The sequence below is a fragment of the Palaemon carinicauda genome, unplaced genomic scaffold (genome assembly GCF_036898095.1).
Source record: "Palaemon carinicauda isolate YSFRI2023 unplaced genomic scaffold, ASM3689809v2 scaffold1049, whole genome shotgun sequence".
NCBI classification, from domain to species: Eukaryota; Metazoa; Arthropoda; class Malacostraca; order Decapoda; family Palaemonidae; genus Palaemon; species Palaemon carinicauda.
Window position 1 is genome coordinate 37,347 of NW_027168537.1, and position 25,091 is coordinate 62,437.

At 35.8% G+C, this 25,091-nt stretch overlaps 1 protein-coding gene across 1 annotated transcript; it reads right to left on the reverse strand.

The window, feature by feature from the left end:
• Positions 1-466: 466 nt before the first annotated feature.
• LOC137635228 (uncharacterized) lies at positions 467-25,091 on the reverse strand. The gene is made up of 3 exons (XM_068367684.1): positions 25,037-25,091; positions 6,238-6,322; positions 467-2,827 (listed from the first exon to the last, which is right to left on the reverse strand). The coding sequence occupies exon 3, from the start codon at positions 1,996-1,998 to the stop codon at positions 1,072-1,074; it is 927 nt and encodes a 308-aa protein (XP_068223785.1). The 5' UTR covers positions 1,999-2,827; positions 6,238-6,322; positions 25,037-25,091; the 3' UTR covers positions 467-1,071.

The window sequence follows — 25,091 nt, forward strand, 5'->3', positions numbered from 1 at the left end:
CTTTGCCGATCCCATGGCATAGGAGCTCAACGACACTGGATTCGCTGTCACGGGAGGAAGAGATGTTATGAACGGGATGCGATATCCCTCACTGATCACGGAGATCGCCCAGGAATCGGCCTCGAGTTGCTGCCACCTGAATGCGCGCAGGTGATCTTCTGCGAACAGGCTCGTGGGCGCGTGGGCGTGCTGGAGAGTGATGGCGCGCAGACGCGCCGGAGATCGCTGGCGTACAGGTGCGCGATCTGGAGAAGACAGATGAGGCACAGGATCAGCAGGCTTAGAAGCACAAGAAGGAGACTGCTCGTGGGCGCGTAGTATCCCGTCCACCTCTGGAAATGTGCACGGTAGGAGCTGGAACCTGTGTGCACGAAGATGACCGAGCGCGATGGCGCGTAGGCGAGGGTTGACGAGAGGGCGCGTTCCAAGGGTGCTCAGGTGAACGCTGGCGAGAAGAAGGATGAGGCTTCCTTCCTACGCCCAGATCCGAAGATCGTGGGTGCGCGGGCGAGCGATGGCGCATAGTTACGCGCAGGGGAATTTCGCTGGCGAGCTGGAGATCGTGGGTGCGTAGGGTGCGTATCAGGATCAGGGCGTGCAGATGAGCGCTGGCAAGGAGTAGATCGCTGGCATACAGGAGAGCGCTTGAGAGTAGGAGAGCACTGGCGAGCAGGAGAGCACTGGCGAGCAGGAGATCAATGGCGAGCAGGAGAGCACTGACATGTCAACTCTGCCATAGGAGATCGCTGGCGCGTTGTTTCCGGCACAGGATGACACTCAGCAACAGCAGGAACAGGAAAAGGCTTGAGAATGTGGCCGCACAGTTAAAACCTGGCACTTAAGGGTCTTGCTCACAGTGTGAGACAGGCCCTTTTGCCCTGAAGGGACCGGTACCCGTTGGATAACGGGGTGCGAGGGCGCCCACTGCCCATCAGCTGCCACGAACGGTGAAGGAGTGTCAGCAGGTCTGGCAGGCGTAGGAGATCAGGAACGATCTGCAGAGAGGTCCAGAGATGCGGCTGCAACAGTCGACTCACGACAAGGAGGATCCTCTGCAGGGGACGGTGAGGGCTAGGAGCCGAAGAGGCGCCTCCTAACTCCCTTGTCGGGAGAAGGAATACCTCTACGGCGAAGAGGAAGGCGAGCCTTGTGACGGATACGTCCTCTGGGAGCAGGAACACCATCGTCGGTCCTCCGAAGAGGAGTCTCAGTCAGTGAACTCCCCCGAGGGGGAGAATCACCTGCAGGAGAGACCGTTGGACTCAGCTCCTCCCTTGAAGGATGTTCGGAGGGGGGAACTGACCCTTCAGCAACATCAGCACCCAAGGCAGGGGTTTGACCCGACCCGTCGGAAGCCTCTGCCACAACAACGTCGACGATAGACAGACGGTCAACCTCCGCTATCACCGGCGACTGTTTGACAACTGCGCCAAACTGGATCAGGTCAAACAGGGCTTCCCTGGAGGGAGAACCCTTAAGCCCCAAGGAAGCCCAAAGCTGTAATAAATCATCATTATAAACAGAAGCAAAAATAGATAAATCCTCCCCAGGAGGAGGAGGAAGAGCTGCCTCCCTATGGGAGGAAACTCCCTCTCCCGAACCCCGAGGTCGGTCAACAAAAGAACAGCCTACGCTACCACTTGACGGCCTCTCACGAGAGACCGATCGAGCGGGAGCTTCGGAGGAGGTTCGGGCAACGGAAGAAGAGTCCTTGGAATTTTCCGTCTTCAAGGAAACCCTTGAAAGAGAAAGATCCCGCTTAGACTTCTTCTTCCGTCGCCGGGAAAACCTCTCCCACTGGGAGGTAGACCACTCCCTGCACACTTTATCATCATCACACCGTTGACCTCTGCAGAACGGACACAAGGTGTGAGGGTCCGTCTCGACCGCCGACATATAAGCCCCACAAGGTTGGTAGGGTAAACCAGGGCATTTCCGCATGATAAAGAGAGAGGCCAACTTCCAAACACACAAACTGAAAGAGAAAGCAAAAAACATTAAGGCTGTCAATGCGAGGGTGAGAGCAGACACGTCTGATCATCACCCGAGCCAAAAGTGAAGTGAATCGGTTCACCGGTGTGTGAGGGGAGAGGGGTAGCTAGCTACCCCTCCCCTAACCCCCGCTAACTAGCGAGGGGGTAGTTAACCCTCGTTAAAAATCTAATGGCTCGTCATTTCAGCTATGCCGAGTCATAACCTATTTAAATAGCGTGGTTTGTATTTCGGTTACGGAAAAAATAGAGGGTTGGGCATGAACGTAAAGAGAGTTCTATATGAGAAAGTGATTGTACCAACTGTGATGTATGGATCGGAGTTGTGGGGAATGAAAGCGATGGAGAGACAGAAATTGAATGTGTTTTGAGATGAATGTCTAAGGATTATGGCTGGTGTGTATCGAGTAGATAGGGTTAGGAACGAAGTGGTGAGGGTGAGAACGGGTGTAAGAAATGAGTTAGCAGCTAGAGTGGATATGAATGTGTTGAGGTGGTTTGGCCATGTTGAGAGAATGGAAAATGGCTGTCTGCTAAAGAAGGTGATGAATGCAAGAGTTGATGGGAGAAGTACATGAGGAAGGCCAACGTTTGGGTGGATGGATGAAGTGAAGAAAGCTCTGGGTGATAGGAGGATAGATGTGAGAGAGGCAAGAGAGCGTGCTAGAAATAGGAATGAATGGCGAGCGATTCTGACGACTTCCGGTAGGCCCCGCTGTTTCCTCCGGTGCCTTAGATGACCGCGGAGGTAGCAGCAGTAGGGGATACAGCATTATGAAGCATCATCTGTGGTGGATAATGGGGGAGAGTGGGCTGTGGCACCCTAGTAGTACCAGCTGAAATGAAAAAGATATTTCTATTAATTCATCATCTAAGGAAATATAAATTTGCATAATTAAAGATAAATAAACAAAGATTAATTTCAACATTTAAAATTGATCTTAGGCAAAACAGAATGTCTAAATTCTCCAGAAAAAATTTGAATTGTCTATTTAGTTTCATGTGGCTACTATAAAGGTATGGTCAAAGGACCAGTATCCGAAGAACTGAAAAGAGGAGACAGGTTAATTCAAAGAAGCTAGACAACTTAGGTAGAAAGAAACTGGAAGGTAAACATGGATTGTGAATGGAGAAAGCAATGGAACAATTACAAATACATTTTTAAATAGATTGAATTATTTCAATACTTAATAAGCTTTCATGTTCTAAACCCCTCTGAAGTATAAGAAATCTTGGGGAAATTGCACAAGTCATAACATTAGAATGAATTATTTCAATACTTAACTGTCTTACATGAGCTAAACACCTGAGCTATCAAGAGAGATAAAAAGTTTATGACAAGTCCCCGTACATATTCCTCAGGTGGGGGTTCGAATCTCCACCCGGCCAGAAGCTGTTACCAAGACTGTTAGAACTAGCTGCATGCAAATTACTACATGCAGCATGGTACAGTCGGCAAAGATCTGAAGTGAATGATAAGTATGATGTATTATTGGGGCATAAATTTCTGAATACAGACAGAATGATATTGCATCAAGTATAAGAAATTATTGAAGTAAGGCTGGGCGAGTATATAAGCACTTACTGTACTTGTAATTTAATAATAGGAATCTTAAAAGAAAACTAGTTATATGAAGCTTAAGCATATGCTATACAGATTATGAAATAAACAGGACACAATCATTGCATGGCAAGTAAGAAGCAGGTGGTGTATGAATCTGGGTATAAAAGGGAATAATCAAGATATGTTTTTAGTAGACGAGTCTAAAGTAAATTATAAAACGAAGGTTGTGGCGCAAGAATCGGACTGAATGATAAATGTGGAAGACCAAAGAGGGCTGTTGCAGGTGACTGTGGATGTGCCAAGGAAAAGATGAAGAAGTATACAGGAAGGTGATACTTAAAGGGGGGACTAGTACTGTAATACTTGTGAATGTTTATGATGAAAGGTATGTTTCGGGTGATCATTTAATGCCCCGTTAATTTTGACAATGGAAATGGTAATATAAGAAGTTGAGAAAATTATTTTGAGTCATAATTTGAATAAAAATGAGAAGCAGAATGTATAAAGAATGTTGTTGATAAGACGATCAAGAAGTAGAATGTGTATAGTATGTTGTTAGAAAGATTATCGTGAAGTAGAATGTCTACACTACATTGCTGGAAAAACAAAAGTATGTAGCAGAATGTATATAGTATATGGTGTGTCATTAGAAAGACAATCGCTTGGTCAGAAAGATGATTTAGGGATGTTAAGGCTGGTAGTTTAAAACAGCTTTGAGTGAAAACACTACTACCGTATCTATCAGAGACCATGTCATTTTCCAAAGCAGTATTGTCAAGACTTACAAAAAAGGGGTGCGTTTACACCAGGTCATAGTCCATGATATAATATAGTCTAATTGTACCTGTGTGAAAGACGGATGGAAGTTTTTAATGCGTATTGATTAAAGAGAGGTGAATGAGAGGGACTGTGAAAAACAGGTTTCCAATGTATATTGTATTAGTACAGTATTTATATATAGTGTGCACAGGATGAAAGTGTTTATGGAGTTGGATTCAGTTCATGGCTATTATCAAAAGCCAGTTTGTGCACAACCCAATGAAAATGTTTACCTATAATGGTGCAGAGTTTTTGGGAAAATCATTTGAGAATATGTTGCAAGAATGCATACTTCGGCATGTCAACAATTCCTTATAATCCAAGAGCAAATGGGTTGGCTAAACCTCAGTTCAATTTGCAGTGAATGTTTTTTTATATTGATCAGGCTTACATAAGTCTTCCTTCATAGTTTACAAATGAAATCTATATAAATATTAGATATCAAGATATTTGATATTCTGCATTCACTACTTCTCCTATAGTTTATTTCTTTATTTCCTTTCATCACTGGGATATTTTTCCTGTTGGGGACCTTGTGCTTATAGCATCATGCTTTTCCAACCAAGGTTGTAGCTTTGCTAGTAATAATAATAATAACGAACATAGAGAGAATATAGAGTGAAATATTGCAATGAATGGACAAGAATGAATGAAAGGAATGGGACTTGTATACAAAAGGTCCACAACTTACAACTATTTAACTTACAACTATTCAGATACGAACACAAATCCAACTGAAATGAATGTCAGATGATGTGATGTATCAAGAGTTTTTATACTGTAATAAGATCAAGAAATAATGTAATAAAAACATTTCCAATCCTGGTATTTATTGAAGGGCATGAAGCAGCCAGGAATCTGCCAGAAAGCTATCAGCCACTGGGCATCTCCCCTCCACAGGGTCTGTAAAGGAGACAGAACAAGGCATTCCTGCGGTGACTTAACGCTCAAACAGTAACAGACAGGTACCCTGTATCTGAGGTTACTGACATAACTTACCAGCTCAAACAGCAAGAATATTCTTGAATATCAATCTCCTAAAAGGGTACTGTATAATATTACCAAGTCCCGGATGCAAAATAGGATGTAGAAAAGATGGCAATCATCACCCCAACAGGGACATACTTTTAATCATGGCTGTTTTGGCCTTCAAAATAAGATGCCACCTTTCAACGCCTTATGGGCAACCACCTCAGAGAATTACCCTGTTACATTGTTTACGTTGGCAACACCATGATCATCAACCCTAGCAAGAAACAGCACATCAAGGGCACCAGCCACCCGTTGAGATACTACCGCTAGAGTGTTATGGGGTCTTTTGACTGGCCAGACATTACTACTTTGGATCCTTCTCTCTAGTTACGGTTCATTTTCCCTTTTCCCTACACACACACACTGAATAGTCTGGCATATTCTTTACATATTCTCTTCTGTACTCATACACCTGATAACACTAAGGGCTATTTGGAACTTTCCAACCCTTGACCCCCAGGGGTTATTTTTTTTTCAAGCACATTTTGCAGTACTGTATATCTTTTTTTAAATTGCTCTAACAGCCTTAATTTTTGTCATAGAGAGGTCAGGTTGGTCTCATTCTCTTGGAAAATGCCTGAAGTTTTTCAAAAAATTATCAAAATTTGCAAAACAAAAAATGTAAATGGCAGGTTTTTGCAAGGACGTACCAGTACGTCCATGGGGGTAAAGGAATGAGTTTTGTGAAACATACCAGTATGTCCTTTGGGGGTAAAAGGGTTAATATACAAAAGTGGGTGTAACTTGAAGAAATATACAGCAAGAAATAAAAGAAACTTAAGCCTACACATTAACTATTCTAAGATACTTTGAAATTCAAGTCATTCTTACCTTTAGTATCTGAATACAAGTCCAATACTCAAAGGAGTCAGACATATTCTTCCAGTTCCTCTTTTTCTGTCTCTTATGTTTTCATCTGGAATGAAAAAGATATTTCTATTAATTCATCATCTAAGGAAATATAAATTTGCATAATTAAAAATAAATGAACAAATATTAATTTCAACATTTAAAATTGATCTTAGGCAAAACAGAATGTCTAAATACCCTATCCAGAAAAAATTAGAATTGTCTATTTAGTTTCATGTGGCTTCTATAAAGGTATGGTCAAAGGACCAGTATCCGAAAAACTGAAAAGAGGAGACAGGTCAAGTCAAAAAAGCTAGACAGCTTAGGTAGAAAGAAACTGGAAGGTACACATGGAAAAATAGCCCAGTTAGGAAAGGAAATAAATAAACTACAATTAAAAGTAAATACCTTAAAAACAGTGGCAATATTAAAATAGATTTCACATATACGCTAAATAACCTTCAAAAAACCAAAAGAATCAAAATAAAATAGAATAGTGTGCCCGAGTGTACCCTCAAGCAAGAGAACTCTATCCATGACAGTTGAAGACCAAGGTTTTGAAATAAATAAGTAAATACTAATTGAATGACGGTACCAGAGATTAATATCTAGATCTCCTGTAAAAAAGAAAAGTATTTTAGGAATAGCAATGGTATAAGCAATAACATAGGCTAATTGACCACACAAGCAAGACAATCAAAAGCAGCTTACAGAAGTACTATTAAGTTTAAAACATACATTCCAAGAGTGCTGGGTATACTAGTTTAAAAGGTTATTTTAATCAACAGCATAAGATTTTTTATCATAGCGTATTCAAGGAATTCAAATAAATGTTATCCGCTTAACCCTTTTACCCCCGGGCTATTTGGAACTTTCCAACCCTTAACCCCCAGGGGTTATTTTTTTTCAAGCACATTTTGCAGTATATATCTTTTTTTAAATTGCTCTAACGGCCTTAATTTTCGTCATAGAGAGGTCAGGTTGGTCTCATTCTCTTGGGGGTAAAGGGATGAGTTTTGTGAAACGTATCAGTACATCCTTTGGGGGTAAAAGGGTTAATATACAAAAGTGGGTGCAACTTGCTAAAAGCTATTCCAGCAGATATTGAAAGAATTATCAGCCATATATCTCTCTCCATTGTAGTGTTTATATACCTAAATAGTATTGTAATGTATATTAAATCATTCATGTGATGATTATTCATTGAAAATAGAAAACTTTCTGACTATACGCTTCACAACTAGTATATTTTGCAATTCTAACATGTTTTCCGAGTCACATAAAACAATCTAGAACTGCATTTGAAGGACTTGTAACCATAGTACAGTAGACATTTAAGAGTGGGCAATTGTAACATTGTAGTAGCTACTACAAAATGTGAAAATAAACTACTGAACACAGTTTTATCATCTTAAAATCACAATGATAGCGGCCACCTGTATGTACGATGACTTTCTTAGAATACGGCAGTGTAAGGGCAATCGCAGAGGGATGTTAGCCCCCATTAGGCAAGTAAAGACATGGCTTGTAGGTTAGGTTAGGGGGAGGAAGTTTAGTTTAGTTGGAGTCCATTTTCTTATACACATGGTAGGAACTGGCTGCTAATATACAAAGGCTCCAAAATTCTGTTTATCGACAAATCAGTGAGCTACCTCCTAACCTAACATTACCCTATATTGTTCTAAAACTTTTAGCAAGGGCTGTGTCTCGGAGAGAGAGAGAGAGAGAGAGAGAGAGAGAGAGAGAGAGAGAGAGTTGTGTCTTGCCTACCCTGTCTCAGGGAGGGTCATTAACTATACTGTCCCTGACTTGTCACAGGAAAAGGTTAGTTCCAAACCAACGTACATTAGGCTTCCTTCGATAGACAGTCTGGCATCCATAGGAGGCATTAAATAAGCATATAAAATTCTTAATATCCGAGCCTTTTCTGAATCTAATGAACTTTATATTTACAAGTAAAATGACGACCACAGCCTAACTTGTAAACCAAATGAAAAAAAAAAAGTTGATTTCATACGTCATCCAGATAAGTATTATAATTCAACTAATGTATAGACTAAGAATATATGCAATTATAATCTATTCCAGCTTCGTTTAAATACAAATATACATCGTTTACTACAGCCAAGTGGGACAAAATATCTAAATATATAAAACTTCTTACCAATACTTAAGCGTGTAACGTGTTTACTACATCTGTCCGAGCAGGGTTGCCATGATTTGTAAATGAGAAAAGGCCTATTTTAATTAAACGCGGCTTTAAAAGGCCGAGCCATTAGTAGAAAAAGGCCAAATATATAGTATTTACGACCCAGCTTTTTTCAAGATATTACTAAAGGCCAACTAATTAAAAAAAGAACAAATTTTAGGGGTTTTTTTTGGCCTGAAAAAAGGCCAAACTGGCAACCCTGTGTCCGAGTTCTTGTGCTGCAGACGACACAAGTTTCGGAACTTATAAGTTTACCTTAATTTTAATAAAACTTATACATTTTTTTATTAATACAAATTATATTTCTTTGATGTGATAAAAAAATTAAATATATAATATCTAGTTAATTTCCTGTATTACCTATCAGTTTTCTTGAATTATAATATTCGAAATAATGAAAAAATTTGACTTTAAAACTACAAACGTAAACATTGCTTGTGGTCTGAAAGTGTCGTAACCATGATAACCTGGAATTATTGAAGCATTTCTATCTAAAAGTAAATAAGTACTTATAACTACTTATAAGTACTATGTTCGCGAGCATTTAACAATTAAGTAATTAAGTAAATATTGGGAAAAGCCAGGATTAATTAACTTACAGAGGTTAAAGTATCGACTGAACTACTAAATATATGCTACAATATACGTCCTCAATCTTTGAACCAATCAAATAAATTTCAGCCTAAAATACAATTTATTACATAAGTAAATTGATAATAAATTTCAGCCTAAAATACATATATTACATAAGTAAATTGATCTCTCTCTCTCTCTCTCTCTCTCTCTCTCTCTCTCTCTCTCTCTCTCTCCAAATGGTCAACAGCACATTCATATAACAGTAACAGAGACAGGAAATGTAAGCAAACCTAAATGATTAGGCCTATTCACTTTTCGAAATAAATACACATCTATTACGTAGGCCTATGTCATACTCACGCACACATACGCACACACAAACATCACTGGAGGTAGCCAACGATAATAAATATCAGATTACATACAATTTAACATTCAATGTACTTTCTTACATATACACACATCTTGTAAACGTGTTTTTGTGTGTGTGCACGAGTAATAGACATACATAAACCCCTCTCTCTCTCTCTCTCTCTCTCTCTCTCTCTCTCTCTCTCTCTCTCAAGCACAGTTAGATTGAATTACGAATATGTCTAAAATCAACCTACGTAGAAATGAAATTGTAGGCAAGTCAACTCGTACCAAATCTCTCTCTCTCTCTCTCTCTCTCTCTCTCTCTCTCTCTCATACAAACACACACACACATGAATTATGAATGTAATACTTAATGATTCGTTGTGTGGTGGCTTCTTATTTACACCCAAGTGACAGAAACGACCACAAGTTCAGTGATGAGAGATATATACATCTTTTAGGCTTTGGAAAAATCCATAAAGTCAGTCTGGTTTGCTCTGAAAATGATCTATTTTTTCAAAAGTATTGGACCATCTTAAGTATACTACCCATGGAGCACTAGGCTTATATGTGTGTGTGTGTGTGTGTGTGTTTTACAACTAAAAGCTATGAAAAGAATAACGTGAATAACAAAGAAAAAAAAAACACAGCATCGTGTATACGATCCCTATCCAATATATGCTTTTCTAACTTTTAAGAAAAATAAATGGACATGGGCAGGACATATAATGAGAATGACAGACAATAGATGGATATTAAGAATAACAGAATGGGTCTCTGGACATTACAAAGGAAGCAGGGGAAGGGAGAGAAGACAATGGATTGACGAGCTAAGAAAATTTGCTAATATGATATAGTAAGACCATTAACAGATGGGAGGGGAAGGACATGCCTTAGGCATTTGTCATGTAGTGGAATATATATATATATATATATATATATATATATATATATATATATATATATATATATATATATATATATATATATATATATATATAGAGAGAGAGAGAGAGAGTTGAAATCATAAGACTAGACTCGAGGTGGACATGAATTTCAACCTCTCTCTCTCTCTCTCTCTCTCTCTCTCTCTCTCTCTCTCTCTCTCTCTCTCTCTCTCTCTCGTGAATAATTAAAGTTTTATGGTGATTTATGGCTAAATAAGATTCTGACGGGGTCCTACAACTATAAGTAGGGAGACCACAAGAATTTCTAATTAAAAGGTTTGACAAGACGAAGTCACTGAACCATATTACACATGATTGGTTCAAGCCCCCTCTCCACCCAAGCTAGGACCAAGGGAGGCCAGAAAATGACTGCTGATGGCTCAGCAGGTAGACCTATAGGCTCCCCTGAACCCCAACCCCTTCTTAGCTCACAAGGAGAGGTTGCAGCCAACATAAGAACTAACGAGTTTGAGCGGGACTCGAAACCCCAGTGTGACATTCACCAGGCAAGGTATAATTTGGATATTCCATTAAAGGACTACATTGGATAATAATAATAATAATAATAATAATAATAATAATAATAATAATAAACAACCTTTCCCTCATCTTTCTTCTCTTCAAAAGCAATTAACACACGTGTGCTACACCTCCCCCTCCGGGACCCAGCCAACATCCCAAAATAGCTCAATCACCCCCCCCCCCCCACCCCTGCCGAACCCGAGCACGATTCAGGTATCAGAAAAGACGGGGAAATTCTCGAAGAAAAAGATAGGGGATGTTGGATATTTTTATATTATTGAAGAAGCAAAGGGAAGTAACTTCCTAAACTTAAACTATATATATAAACTTAAACTATATATATATATATATATATATATATATATGTAAAACCTTTATTTCAGCAAAAGTCATACAGAGTAATAATAATAACAATAAGATAATGAAATTAATCATAATAATAAGAATAATAATAATTGATGATGGAGTAATAATAATAATAGTAATAATAATAGTAAAGATAATGATATTAATAATAACGAAAATAAGAATAATAATAATAACAATAATAATAGTAATAATGATAAATAATAATAATAATAATAATAATAACGACAACAACAACAACAACAATAATAATATTTTTTTAGAAAATATATTCGTCTATCAAGAAACAAGTTTTCATGACCCTCTTAAGAAGACTAAAGAGATTAATGCTTTCAAGACGAAACTGAAGACTTTCTTGTTCTCTAAATGATTCGATAATGTGGATTTGACAATATGGAATACCAGCGTGATATTTAAATATCTAAGATTGTATAAACAGATCTTACAGAGAGAGAGAGAGAGAGAGAGAGAGAGAGAGAGAGAGATTCTATATAATTACAAATCTATAAATATTTCCTCTAATAGAACCTGCTATGTATTTGTACTTTTCTATCAATATGGTATAAAATCTTAATCAAAATAGTTACTGATGACTATCCTTAGTAATTATATAATCTCCCACAATTAATAACTAATAAGTGACCGAATAGAATGTATTCAGTCCTACATAGACAGCAAGCTAATGGGAGTGTCAGGGATAACGTGTTACCTCTCGCGCTGCTAGGGAGCAACTGAACAGCTGACCGACCGCTTGCCAGCTGCACCAAGGCCTGATCCCACCTCCCTAGCCGAGACCGGACTCCCCGAGTCTCTCTCTCTCTCTCTCTCTGTTGGTTCACCCGCATGATCACCCACCAAGGATTCACCCAGCATGAATCACCCGGTCTCACCCACCTTCGATGCCCGTGAGCTGTCACCGGCCAGCCCCCTCCTCTCCCTAGGGTATACCGGACCACCATCTCATCGCTCGCCACAACCAAACCTGTTTTTTTCCCTCTGATTTTGTTTCTTTTTTTCTTACTTTATTACTAAATGGCGAGCGTTTAACGTTAATAGATATTTCTTAGGATTATTTGCTTTTCTGTTAATTATTCTTCAATATCCTTATAGAGTTTCTCAAGCTAAATAAGTCATGTGACTGACTTTCAAATCTTCGGGGAACTTTAGCAAGGATTTCAAATCCAACCGCCCTACAATAATTTATCTTATTTGCTGCATTATCTAATGCATGTATAATTCACAAATAGTTTCCTGAATCCATTTTATTTCTTCATGTAATAACTCTTATTGAAAACAAACTAAAGGATGTGACTCATAACTGTGTAAGTGATTTCAATCGTTCCAAGATGGAGTCGAGCTACCACAGACTGGGCCACGAAGCCTGTAGGCCTACAACACAATACCTTCTGTCCTTGTAAACAACGGGGGGGGGGGGGTTAATCTGGTCGTAAACACTTTACTTGACTTATCACACCTGCTGACCTGAAGACACTCGCACGCAAATGCACACACACACACACACACATATATATATATATATATGTGTGTGTATATATTTATATATACATATATATACACATACAGTATATATATATATATATATATATACTGTATATACCTGTATCTATACATACATTTATATGAGTATAATATATATTCACTGTATATATATATATATATATATATTGTATAAAGTATATATGTGTGTATGTACTTACAATCAACCTAATACCAGCCAAAAATTAAAAGTTATTCCTCTATATATCTGCTAATTCTTTTGAATGTCATGAAAACTAAAGTCAAGAAGAGGTCCCTATACAAATGGAAAATTCCTATTCAACCCAAAACCTGCACCTTTTGAAACTTAAGGTGTTAATGGCACATAAAAAACGACTATTATTCGATTTAGCCACAGAGGAATTCAATGCGTTAAAAGGAAAATAATATGAGCTTTCAATAAGGGAAAGAGAAATGTTAAATTCTTATTTTAATAAGAAACTGCCAACATTTTCCTCGTTCGAAATTAAGAAGCAGAGCAACTTTTCATTATCATTACTTGCTAAACTACAACCCTAATTGGAAGGGTTGAAACAGGGAAAATAGCCTAGTGAGGAAAGGAAAATGGGCAAATGAAATATATTAAGAATAGCATTCAAATATCGCCTATATAAACTATAAAAACTTTAACAAAACCAGAGGAAGAGAAATAAGATAGAATAGTGTGCTTGAGTGTAGCCTCAAGCAAGAGAACTCTAACCCAAGACAGTTAGAGGATTATTTATATAATAATAATAATAATAATAATAATAATAATAAATCAAATGTGAAGAGGGAGTAGACATTAGAAACAACTTCGTAAATTCACAAAGAATTATGTAGGCAATCAAACCTACTAAAGTATTCGTGTCGTGCAAAAATAAAAACAAAATATAGAAAAAGAATTTCCTTTTCGAACACTTGAGTTTAAACTATAAAAAAGAAACCAGCAAATACATGACACATTGAACATGAATAAAAGCCCTTTTCACATCCCTTAAATAAAAAATAAAAAAATGAAAAATAAATATTACTGCTGTTCTTTAGCTCTGGGCAATGGAAGGACAGCAGCCAAAGGGTAGCCAGAACTTTATCATTGTTAATATCGTTATTACTAATTACCAATCAATTTATTGTTAAATTTTTCACATCGTTTATCTAATTTCCTTTCCTCACTGAGCTATTTTTCCCTGTTGGAGCCCAGGGGCTTATACCATCTTGCTTTTCCAACTAGAGTTGTAGATTGGCTAATAATAATAATAATAATAATAATAATAATAATAAGCTGCAACCCTAGTTAGAAAAGCAGGATGCTTTAAGCCCAAAGGCTCCAACAGGGTAAATAGCCCAGTGAGGAAAGGAAACAAAGAAAAACAAAATATTTTAAGAACAGTAACATATAAAATAAATATTTCCTATATAAACAATAAAAACTTCAACAAAATAAGAGGCAAAGAAATTACATAGAATATTGGACCCCAGTGTACCCTCAAGCAAGAGAACTCTAACCCAAGATAGTGGAAGACCATGATATAGAGGCTATGGCACTACCCAAGACTAGAGAACAATGTTTACTGTAAAAAAAACTTACAAAGATTGTTGTGCAATGTCAATTGCCGAGTAAAAATCTAGAAGGAAAACAGATTTTTTCTTTTATTGAAGAAAAATGTTTATATTAAGAATAAGGAATTTAATTCAACTTGAATTAGGTCTCGTACCGTAATGTGTGTGTGTAAGAATATGACAGGAGAGAGAGAGAGAGAGAGAGAGAGAGAGAGAGAGAGAGAGAGTTTACCAACACTCTTTCTTCTTTCCTTTCAACCAAATACTCTTACATTTCTTACCAGACAGACGTATTCTTCGTAAAATTGAAAAAAGAATATTAAAGTTGTTCCCAACTAGTCTTTTAGTATTAGTATTTTCATATTACAATAAGAGTGATATTAAAAAAGGGAACTAAATATTTATCAGCATATATAAGGAACCCATCAGTATAGATGAATTTACATGGATTGGTCAAGATAAATGTTAGCAGATGAATCAATTCAAGTCTTAGAGACTTGTCCCACAACTCTTCTAGGAGAAGGACACTCCAAAACCAAACCATTATTCTCTAGCCTTGGGTAGTGACATAGCCTCTGTACCATGGTCTTCCACTGTCTTGGGTTAGAGTTCTCTTGCTTGAGGGTACACTCGGGCACACTGTTCTATCTAGTTTCTCTTCCTCTTGTTTTGTTAAAAGTTTTTATAGTTTATATAGGAATTATTTATTTCAATATTTTTACTGTTCTTAAAATATTTTATTTTTCCTTGTTTCCTTTCCTCACTGAGCTATTTTTTCCTTGTTGGATCCCTTGGGCTTATAGCATCCTGCTTTTCCAACTAGGGTTGTAGCTTAGCATTTAGTAATAATAATAATAATAATAATAATTTGTTTCCTCCCCACTAAAGACATAAGGAGATTCATGCCGATTTCAAGTTAATCATAAAGTTCACACGTTGAAGCAGACTTAAGGAAGCTAATGGCTTGTAATATACGCAAATGTGAAAGCCTATATTGAAAATAAGTCGACACACACATGTCCTAAAGCAACAAATATCGAAATACTACGATTCTATCTCATTAATCCTTTCTCCTTCCAATGGTACTTCATCTTCCATTGCATATTCCGTTCTCATCATCTCTGTCTTTTCTTCTATTTATCTTGAGCTCAACCTCATGTGATATTTCATGCACTCTCTCTCTCTCTCTCTCTCTCTCTCTCTCTCTCTCTCCCCAACAAATGAATCCCTTTATTCCTTTCAACCAAATAATCTTAAATTTTCTTGCATAGATTTACGTTTCAAATTTGAAAACTACTGCAGAGAGAGAGAGAGAGAGAGAGAGAGAGAGAGAGAGAGAGAGAAAGAGAGAGAGAGAGAGAGAAAGAGAGAGAGAGAAAGGCGTTAAAAACCATAGCCTTCACGTGTAAACAGAATAGCACTTGACTAATATTGAGCGCAGAAAATGAAAGACAATAAATACATTATCTACTCTCCCTGAAAGTTTTCCAAAGAGAATAATACATTATTGTTTATATAATATTACGAAGTATGAAGCATGTCATTCTGGAGTTCAGTAATTGTCAATAACCAAGTAAAAATCTACAAATCAATATTTTTCATTAAAGAAAATGTTTATATATATGAATAGGAAATCTACTCACGATTGAAAAATGAATAACATTATTATTATATTATTATTATTATTATTATTACCAGCCAAGCTACAACTCTAGTTGAAAAGCAAGATGCTATAAGCCCAATGGCTCCAATATGGAAAAATAGCCCAGTGAGGAAAGGAAATAAGGAAATAAATAAATGATGCGAATGTAGTCATTTTGGAGCTGATGTCACTTGATATATGATTTTTGAAGTATTTTAACTGTACTTTCCTCTCAATAGTGAATTACGTTATTACCAAACACTTTCTCACCAATTTTAGAATACACACACACACACACCATATATATATATATATATATACATATAAAAATTATGTCTATATATATATATATATATATATACATATATATATATATATATATATCGACCCTACTCAGAAAAACTTTTGTCCTGTATTTTCAATATTTGAAAAAATATAATAGATAAATTTTGCGAAGTACAAAGAGGGGGGGGGGAGGGAAGTAAAATTTCTAAAATTATACCTAGGTTAAAAGTCTCCTTAGCTACAACGAGGTCAATTTGATTATTCAATATCATTATTATTTGCTAAGCTATAACCCTAGTAGGAAAACCAGGATGCTATAAACCCCAAGGGCTCCTACAGGGAAAATAGCCCAGTGAAGGAAGAAGGAAACAAAGAAAAAACAATTTTAAGAACGGTAACATTAAAATGAATACTTCCTATATAATATATAAAAACTTTAACAAAATAAGAGGCAAAGAAATTAAATAGAATATTGTACCCGAGTGTACCCTCAAGCAAGAGAACTCTAACCCAAGACAGTGGAAGATCATGATATAGAGGCTATGGCACTACCCAAAACTAGAGAACATTGGTTTGATCTTGGAATGTCCTTCTCCTTGAAGAGCTGCTAAACCTAAGCGATTATTATCATCATCATTTGCTAAGATACAACTCTACTAGGAAAATCAGGACCAGGGAAAGCAGGGAAAACAGCCCAGAGAGGAAAGGGAGTAAGGAACCAACAAGTAATTAACAATTAAAATAAATTATTTCAAGATCAGTGACAATAAAATAAATCTTTTTATATAAACTATAACCCTAGTAGGAAAAGCAGGAGCTCCATCAGGGAAAACAGCCCAGAGAGGAAAGGAAATAAAGAACCTACAAGAAAAGTAATTAACAATTAATATAAATTATTTCAAGATCAGTGAAAATAAAATAAATCTTTTACAAATTAACTATAACTCAAAAAACAAGAGGGAGAGAAATATGATAGAATACTGTGCTCGAGCGTACCCTCAAGCAAGAGAACTCTTGCCAAAGACAGCTAAAAACCATGGTACAGAGGCTATGGCACTACCCAAAACAAGAGAACAATGGTTTGATTTTGTGGTGTCCTTCTCCTAGAAGAGACGTTCAAAATAAGATCTATAAGAGATCATATAGTAAAGACTATGTAACTTAATTTCCAATGAATCCGACATTTTATATCAATACTTTTGACCGGTGATTTCAATTATCAGATAAATCTGTTTACAAATACAAATGCATAAATATAAAAGCCTTTATGATTACCAAAGTCATTCATAGACCTTCCAGACTAATGTCTCGAAAGAAAGAATTAAGATTAGGAATGTGACGACAAAAAATGAAAACACAGAGATAAGACTAAAGAAAAATTGAAGCTATTTGGATTCTAAATAAATCCGATAATAATAATAATAATAAAAATAATAATAATAATAATAATAATCTTTTTGCAACCCCCTAGTTATAGTGTAGCCTAAACCCCTTTCATTCCTGTCTAGAAAAAACTATCTATCTATCTATATATATATATATATATATATATATACACACACATACAGTCACCCACAACAACAACAAATGTAACCATTTCTAGTCCACTGCAGGAAAAAACCCTCAGAAATCTCCCTATTATTATCTGGGGCTTGAACCATTTCTATATTCAGACCTTCTCAAATGTTCAAAATATGCTTTTTTTATGAAGAGAAAGAGAACAAAATTCACGTAGCTGATAGAAATCCCTATCATTATTATTATCATCATTATTATCTCTTATTATTATGATTATCTCTATTATTATTACTATTATTATTTGCTAAGCTAGAACTTTAGTTGGAAAAGCAGGATGCTATAAGCCCAGGGGCCCCCCACAGGGAAAATAACCCAATGAGGAAAAGAAAACAAGTTAAAATAAAATATTCTAAAAACAGTAACAATATTAAAATAAATATTTTCTATATAAACTATAAAAAACACTAATGCGATAGAATAGTTTGTGCCCCAATGTACTCTCAAGCAAGAGAACTCTAACCCAAGACAGTAGAAGACCATGGTAGAGAGGATATGGCACTACCCAAGACTAGAGAACAGTGGTTTGATTTTGGAGTGTCCTTCTCCTAGAAGTGCTGCTTACCATAGCTAAAGAGTCTCTTCTATCCTATACCAAGAGGAAAGTAGCCACTGAACAGTTTTCGTGAACGATTGGAGAAATTGATTCATGAATGTGGTACAGAAGGTAATTAAGAAAACAGGAAGAAATGAGTAGGATTGGTGATTAGAAAAGATGATTGGAATGTCTTGGACTATATATATATATATATATATATTGATGTTGGTCACCAACAGATGTATGCCACGTATTTTATTACTGAACGTTTGAAATAGATTTTATTGATCTATTTAGTAGGTTAATTTGGGTAGAGTTATAGTAAGATAATTCCTATTTATTTTTTCAGAGAGAGAGAGAGAGAGAGAGAGAGAGAGAGAGAGAGAGGACAGGTTAGTAGAAACTCTTATGACAGAGACTACAAATCATGATCATAGCAACAAAGAGGAACAATAATATTTCCCCCTCATCTTTTCTCTCTTCCTAAGCAAGAGACACACGTGTGCTCACACCCCCCCCCCCCCCCACTAGGGGACCCAACCAACTCCTAGAACCAACCGCCCCCCCCAACCATAGGGAAAAGTGAGATATTCCCACGATCAGACTTAGACAAAAGACACGGAATTTATCGAAGAATAAGATGGGGGATGAATCATTTTAATTCTATTGAAGAAGCAAAGGGAAGTAACTTGTTAAACTTAAATGTATGCATATACATGTATATACATATAAACAATAATAATAATAAAAAGAATGTAAGACCTACGTGACAGCAGCAATGGCAAAAAAAAAAAAAAAAAAAAAAATTCCAGTACTGACGGTACAGATTGGTGATGGTGGGAGATTTTCGTCTAACCGCTCACAACAAATTAACCTAGTATGGGTGGCCCTGACTAGTAAAGAGAGAGAGAGAGAGAGAGAGAGAGAGAGAGAGAGATTATAACTGGCAGGATTATTCTTCATAGCTTATATATGACAAATCTATTTCAACGTCGTTTGCCATCTTCAAATACTTTACATTACACATTCATTACTTGTCATGTAGTTTAACTATTTGCTTACTTGCTTTCCTCACTGGGCTATTTTTCCCCGTTGGAGCTCTTGAGCTTATAGCATCCTGTCTTTGCAAATAAGACTGTAGCCTATAATAATAATAATAATAATAATAATAATAATAATAATAATAATAATCTTTTTCCTCACTCGGGCTATTTTTCCCTGTTGGAGCCCTTGGGCTTATAGAATCCCGCTTTTCCAAATAGGGTTGTAGCTTAGATAATAATAATAATAATAATAATCTTTTCCTCACTGTGCTATTTTTCCTTGTTGGATTCATTGGGCTTATAGTATCATGCTTTTCCAGCTAAAGGGGTAGCTTAGCTAATAATAATAATGATAATAATAACAATAATAATAATAATGATAATATTAATAATACTTTTGCTCACTAGGCTATTTTTCCCTGTTGGGGCCCTTGGGCGAAGAGCATCCTGCTTTTCCAAATAGGGTTGTAGCTTAGCTAATAATAATAATAATAATAATAATAAATAGAAATCAGTCTATAGAAAGTGTTACCTACTCCATTATAATAAGAGACATATTAGGCCCTACATTTTGAAGAAATGGCAAGAGAGTTGAACCGTTCATGTCTTTGCGAAAAGTCCAGAAGTTAAGTCATTCCTTGCCCGTCCTCACTTGATGCCAGCAGCCTCAGATTTGAGGTCATTTTGAAATGATCATGTATCAGACAAAGTTATTTGAATCATTGGGCTCTTTGTGAAGGATTACTGTCAGTAGAGCACATTCTGGTATACTAGTTTAAATATTTAGATGTTGAAAAAATGATTCGATTATTACTGATGTTGTTGTTATTAGCTAAGCTACAACCCTATTTGGAAAAGCAGGATGCTCTACGCTCAAGGGCCCCAACAGGGAAAAATAGCCTAGTGAGGAAAATTATTATTATTATTATTAGCTAACCTACATCTCTCTTAGGTTGGAAAAGCATGATACTATAAACCCCAAGGGCTCCAACGGGTAAAAATACCCCAGTAAGGAAAAGATTATTATTATTATTAGCTAAGCTACAACCCTATTTGGAAAAGCAGGATGCTCTACGCTCAAGGGCCCCAACAGGGAAAAATAGCCTAGTGAGGAAAATTATTTATTATTATTAGCTAAGCTACATCCCTTAGTTGGAAAAGCATGATACTATAACAAGGGCTCCAACGGAGAAAAATAGCCCAGTGAGGAAAAGATTATTATTATTCTTATTATTAGCTAAGCTACAACCCTATTTGGAAAAGCAGGATGCTCTAAGACCAAGGGCTCCAACGGGGAAAAATAGCCCAGTGAGGAAAATATTATTATTATCATTATCATTATTAGCTAAGCTACAACCCTATTTGGAATAACAGGATGCTCTACGCTCAAGGGCCCCAGCAGGGGAAAATAGCCAAGTGAGGAAAAGCATTACTATTATCATTGTTGTTGTTGTTGTTATTAGCTAAGCTACAACCCAATTTGGAAAAGCAGGATGCTCTACGCCCAAGGGATAACACAGGGAAAAATAGCCTAGTGACGAAAGGATTATTATTATTATTATTATCATTAGTAGTAGTAGCAGTAGTAGTAGCAGTAGTAGTAGTAGTAGTAGTAGTAGCTAAGCTACAACCCTAGTTGGAAAAGCAAGATGCTATAAGTCCAAGGGCTCCAACAGGCAAAAAATAGCCCAGCGAGGAAAGGAAATAAATAAACGATATAAGAAACAATGAAAATTAAAATAAAATATTTTAAAAACATTATCAACATTAAAACAGATATTTGATATAAATACCATAAAGGCTTCTTTAGCTGTCGATTTTGCGAGAGAGAGAGAGAGAGAGAGAGAGAGAGAGAGAGAGAGAGAGCCCTCCAATTTCCTGTTAACACACTAAAGCGACGAATGTCAAAACCTTTTAATTAAAAATTCGCTTCACTTTGTTATCAGCTGTCAATCATCATGACTCCCCACTTGACTTATGACTTACCATATCGATAAGAGATCTTTTGGTTCCCGGTTTTGATAGATATTTTTGCCTTTGTAAATGTTTTCACTCCTTGTCACAGGGTACTCTCTCTCTCTCTCTCTCTCTCTCTCTCTCTCTCTCTCTCAGAGTACGACCATTATCTAAACAGAAACTTTATCTACACAAGACAAATCAGAGATTTCTGACCTCTGCCAAAGGTTAATGGAGTCGTCCATATTATATATATATATATATATATATATATATTTATATATATATTCATATATATATTTATATATATATATTTATATATATATATACTGTATATATATATATATATATATATATAAATTAGTTCACATAAGGAAAATTAAGATTGTGTATATGTAAAAATGATCTAGAGTTTTGTCAGATATTGGACCTCTTCCTAGAGAGAGAGAGAGAGAGAGAGAGAGAGATTCAGGATTAACAACACAGTATCGTACTACTTTCAACCTGCCACCTCAGTTCACGAAGGAACATACAAGAATATATATATATATATATATATATATAAAGTGTTGGAAAACGAAGAAACCCCTTGCTCTGTGCATGTCATTTCATACGATATCAAATCACTACTTTGGCTAACACTCTCACTCCCTGTAACATACAGATTGTGTAATGATCTTTCTTATCAAACGTTAATAAGAAGCCCAGAAACCTCAGTTCCATCCCCTTTCAACAAGCACATGGAATACGAGCACAGAGCTTGAAAAATAGCTCTTCGAGGAGAAGGACACTCCAAAATCAAACCATTGTTCTCTAGTCTTGGGTAGTGCCAGAGCATCTTTACCATGGTCTTCCACTGTCTTGGGTTGGAGTTCTCTTGCTTGAGGATACATTCGGGCACACTATTCTATCTAATTTCTCTTCCTCATATTTAGTTAAAGTTTTTATAGTTTATGTAAGAAATAATTAATTAATGCTAATACTGTTCTTAAAATATATTTTCCTCGTTTCCTTTCCTCACTGGGCTATTTTCACTGTTAGGGCCACTGAGCTTAAAGCATCCTGCTTTTCCATCTAGGGTTGTAGCTTAGCAAGTAATAATAATAATAATAATAATAATAATAAATTGAAATACAAAATGTCCAGTCATTTCAATTTAAATTTAAAACAAGAATATATTTCGAATTATATATAGTAATGGCATTTTATGAAAAATAATTGTCAAAGGAGAGAGAGAGAGAGAGAGAGAGAGAGAGAGAGAGAGATTCCTTCCCTATCCATTTTAGTTTCCACTATTATTCTTTATAGATATATAGAGAAGTATGTCGTATTTCGAACAAATAATAAGAGAGAGAGAGAGAGAGAGAGAGAGAGAGAGAGAGGTAAATTCTTTTCCCATCCCTTTCAATTTGCACTACTATTCTTTATAGATATATAGAGAAGTATGTCGTATTTCGAACATATAATAACCGAGAGAGAGAGAGAGAGAGAGAGAGAGAGAGAGAGACTTAAGAATAAGGAAGTCAGAAATACGATGGTTCAATATAAACATTATCATAAATGGTCATTGATAATTTTTAATATATAAGAAAGATGAATTTATTAGTTGAAATTAATTAAAAAATAATCGAAATTGGATCAATATCAGAAAAGCCATTGGGTCTAACTAGTTATTTTGAATCTAGTGTTATTAACTCGTTGATAAACGTGTTATTACCTCGAGCCACAGTGGAGTAAAGACCAGCAAGTTAATGATCAGCTTTAGTTCTTTAACCAACATACTTGTAGATACGATAACAGTGTTATTAACCTAAGGAATTGATTGCGTGTATATATATATATATATATATATACATACATATATATATATATGTGAGTATATATATATATATATACACACATATATATACAGTATATATATATATATATATATATTGGCCTTCTGCAAGCTTGACGTTTTACAAATATATGTAGGTAAATTAATGGAAAAACTGATATATCCTAAATAGAAAAATTCGTAAGTCTAGTGGCACGAGATAATCCCCAGAAAAGTCCAAGAGGAGATTTACAATAATGCTCCCAAGGGCTGATCAAAGTTAATTATAATTATATTATATTTTTTTCACAATATAAAAACATTTTTCTATTAATACGTGTAAAATGAAATTAACCTCAAATCGAAAGTATGGATAATTATTATTATTATCACTCGCTAAGCTACAACCCTAGTTGGAAAAGCAGGATACTATAAGCCCAGGGACTCAAACAACGAAAATAGCCCAGTGAAGAAAGGAAACAAGGAAAAAGTAAATATTTCGAGAACAGTAACAACATTAAAATAAATATTTCCTATATAAACTATAAAAACTAATAAAACAAGAGGAAGAGAAATAAGATAGAATCGTGTGCCCGAGTGTACCCTCAAGCAAGAGAACTCTACATGACCGTAAATTTCAAGCACACAAAAGTGCTTCACCAAAGGATGTGAATTATTGTGTTTGGGATACATTGGTTTATTATTACTATTAATACAAGGTAAGATATGACCTTAGTTGAAAAATAAAAAAAAAAAAGATGCTATAAGCCCAAGGGCTCCAACAGGGAAAAATAGCATTATTGATAGAATTAATTACTTAATAGCCTACATTCCGACACAGGAATTAAAAGGTAGTCAACGGCCTTTAGCCCTTTAAACACTTCTGAGATGGGCATATTTTGACAATATAGAGGATAACGCCAGAATTGCCATGAAGAAATAAATAGCGTTTTTTATAGATTTTTTTATAGCTATTTTATAACCGTAGTTGGAAAAGCAGGATGCTATAAGCCCACGGGCTCTAACAGGGAAACAATTTGCCAGTGAGGAAAGAAAATAAGGAAATGAACAAACTACGAGAGAAGTAATGACTAAGGAAATAAACAAACTAAAGGAGAAGTAATGAACCATTAAAATAAAATATTCTAGGAACAGTAACAATACTAAAACCTCTTTCATATATAAACTATAACAAGAGACTTATGTCACCCTCTTATCATAAAGACATTTGCAGCAAGTTGGAACTTTTGTTAAGAATTTTAATAGGGAGTAAGTTCCTGTCCAACAAATTACGATGAGAATCAGCAGCTGAACACCGCAGAGAGACAGAGTTATTCGTAAAATTATAGAGATTAAATTCGAGTTGTTGCAAAAACTCTTCCCAGACCAAAAGTTAATAAAATATTCGTTAACACGAATAAACAAATCATTAATTTAGTTCAGCATAAAATATTAATATGTAATTAAATACAGACTTAGTCGTCCCACAACAGTTGTTTCGTCTTCATTAAAGATATATATATATATATATATATATAAACAACTAAACATACTCGTACATATTATGCAGATATATACAGTATATATATATATATATATATATACTGTATATCTGAAGAAATTATCTAATGAATTAATTATGATGTCAACATACTGTGTATATATATATATATATATATATACCGTATATATACATATGTATATATGTGTATATATATATAAATATATGTGTATATATATATATATATATATGTGTGTGTGTGTGTATGTATATACATTTATACATACATATATATATATATATATATACACTGTATAGTTATAGCAGACTAAAATATTATTGCTGTACTCACCATTGTCATTGGGACTTCAAAACCACCAACGATAAACCACCAATGATCTGGTTTC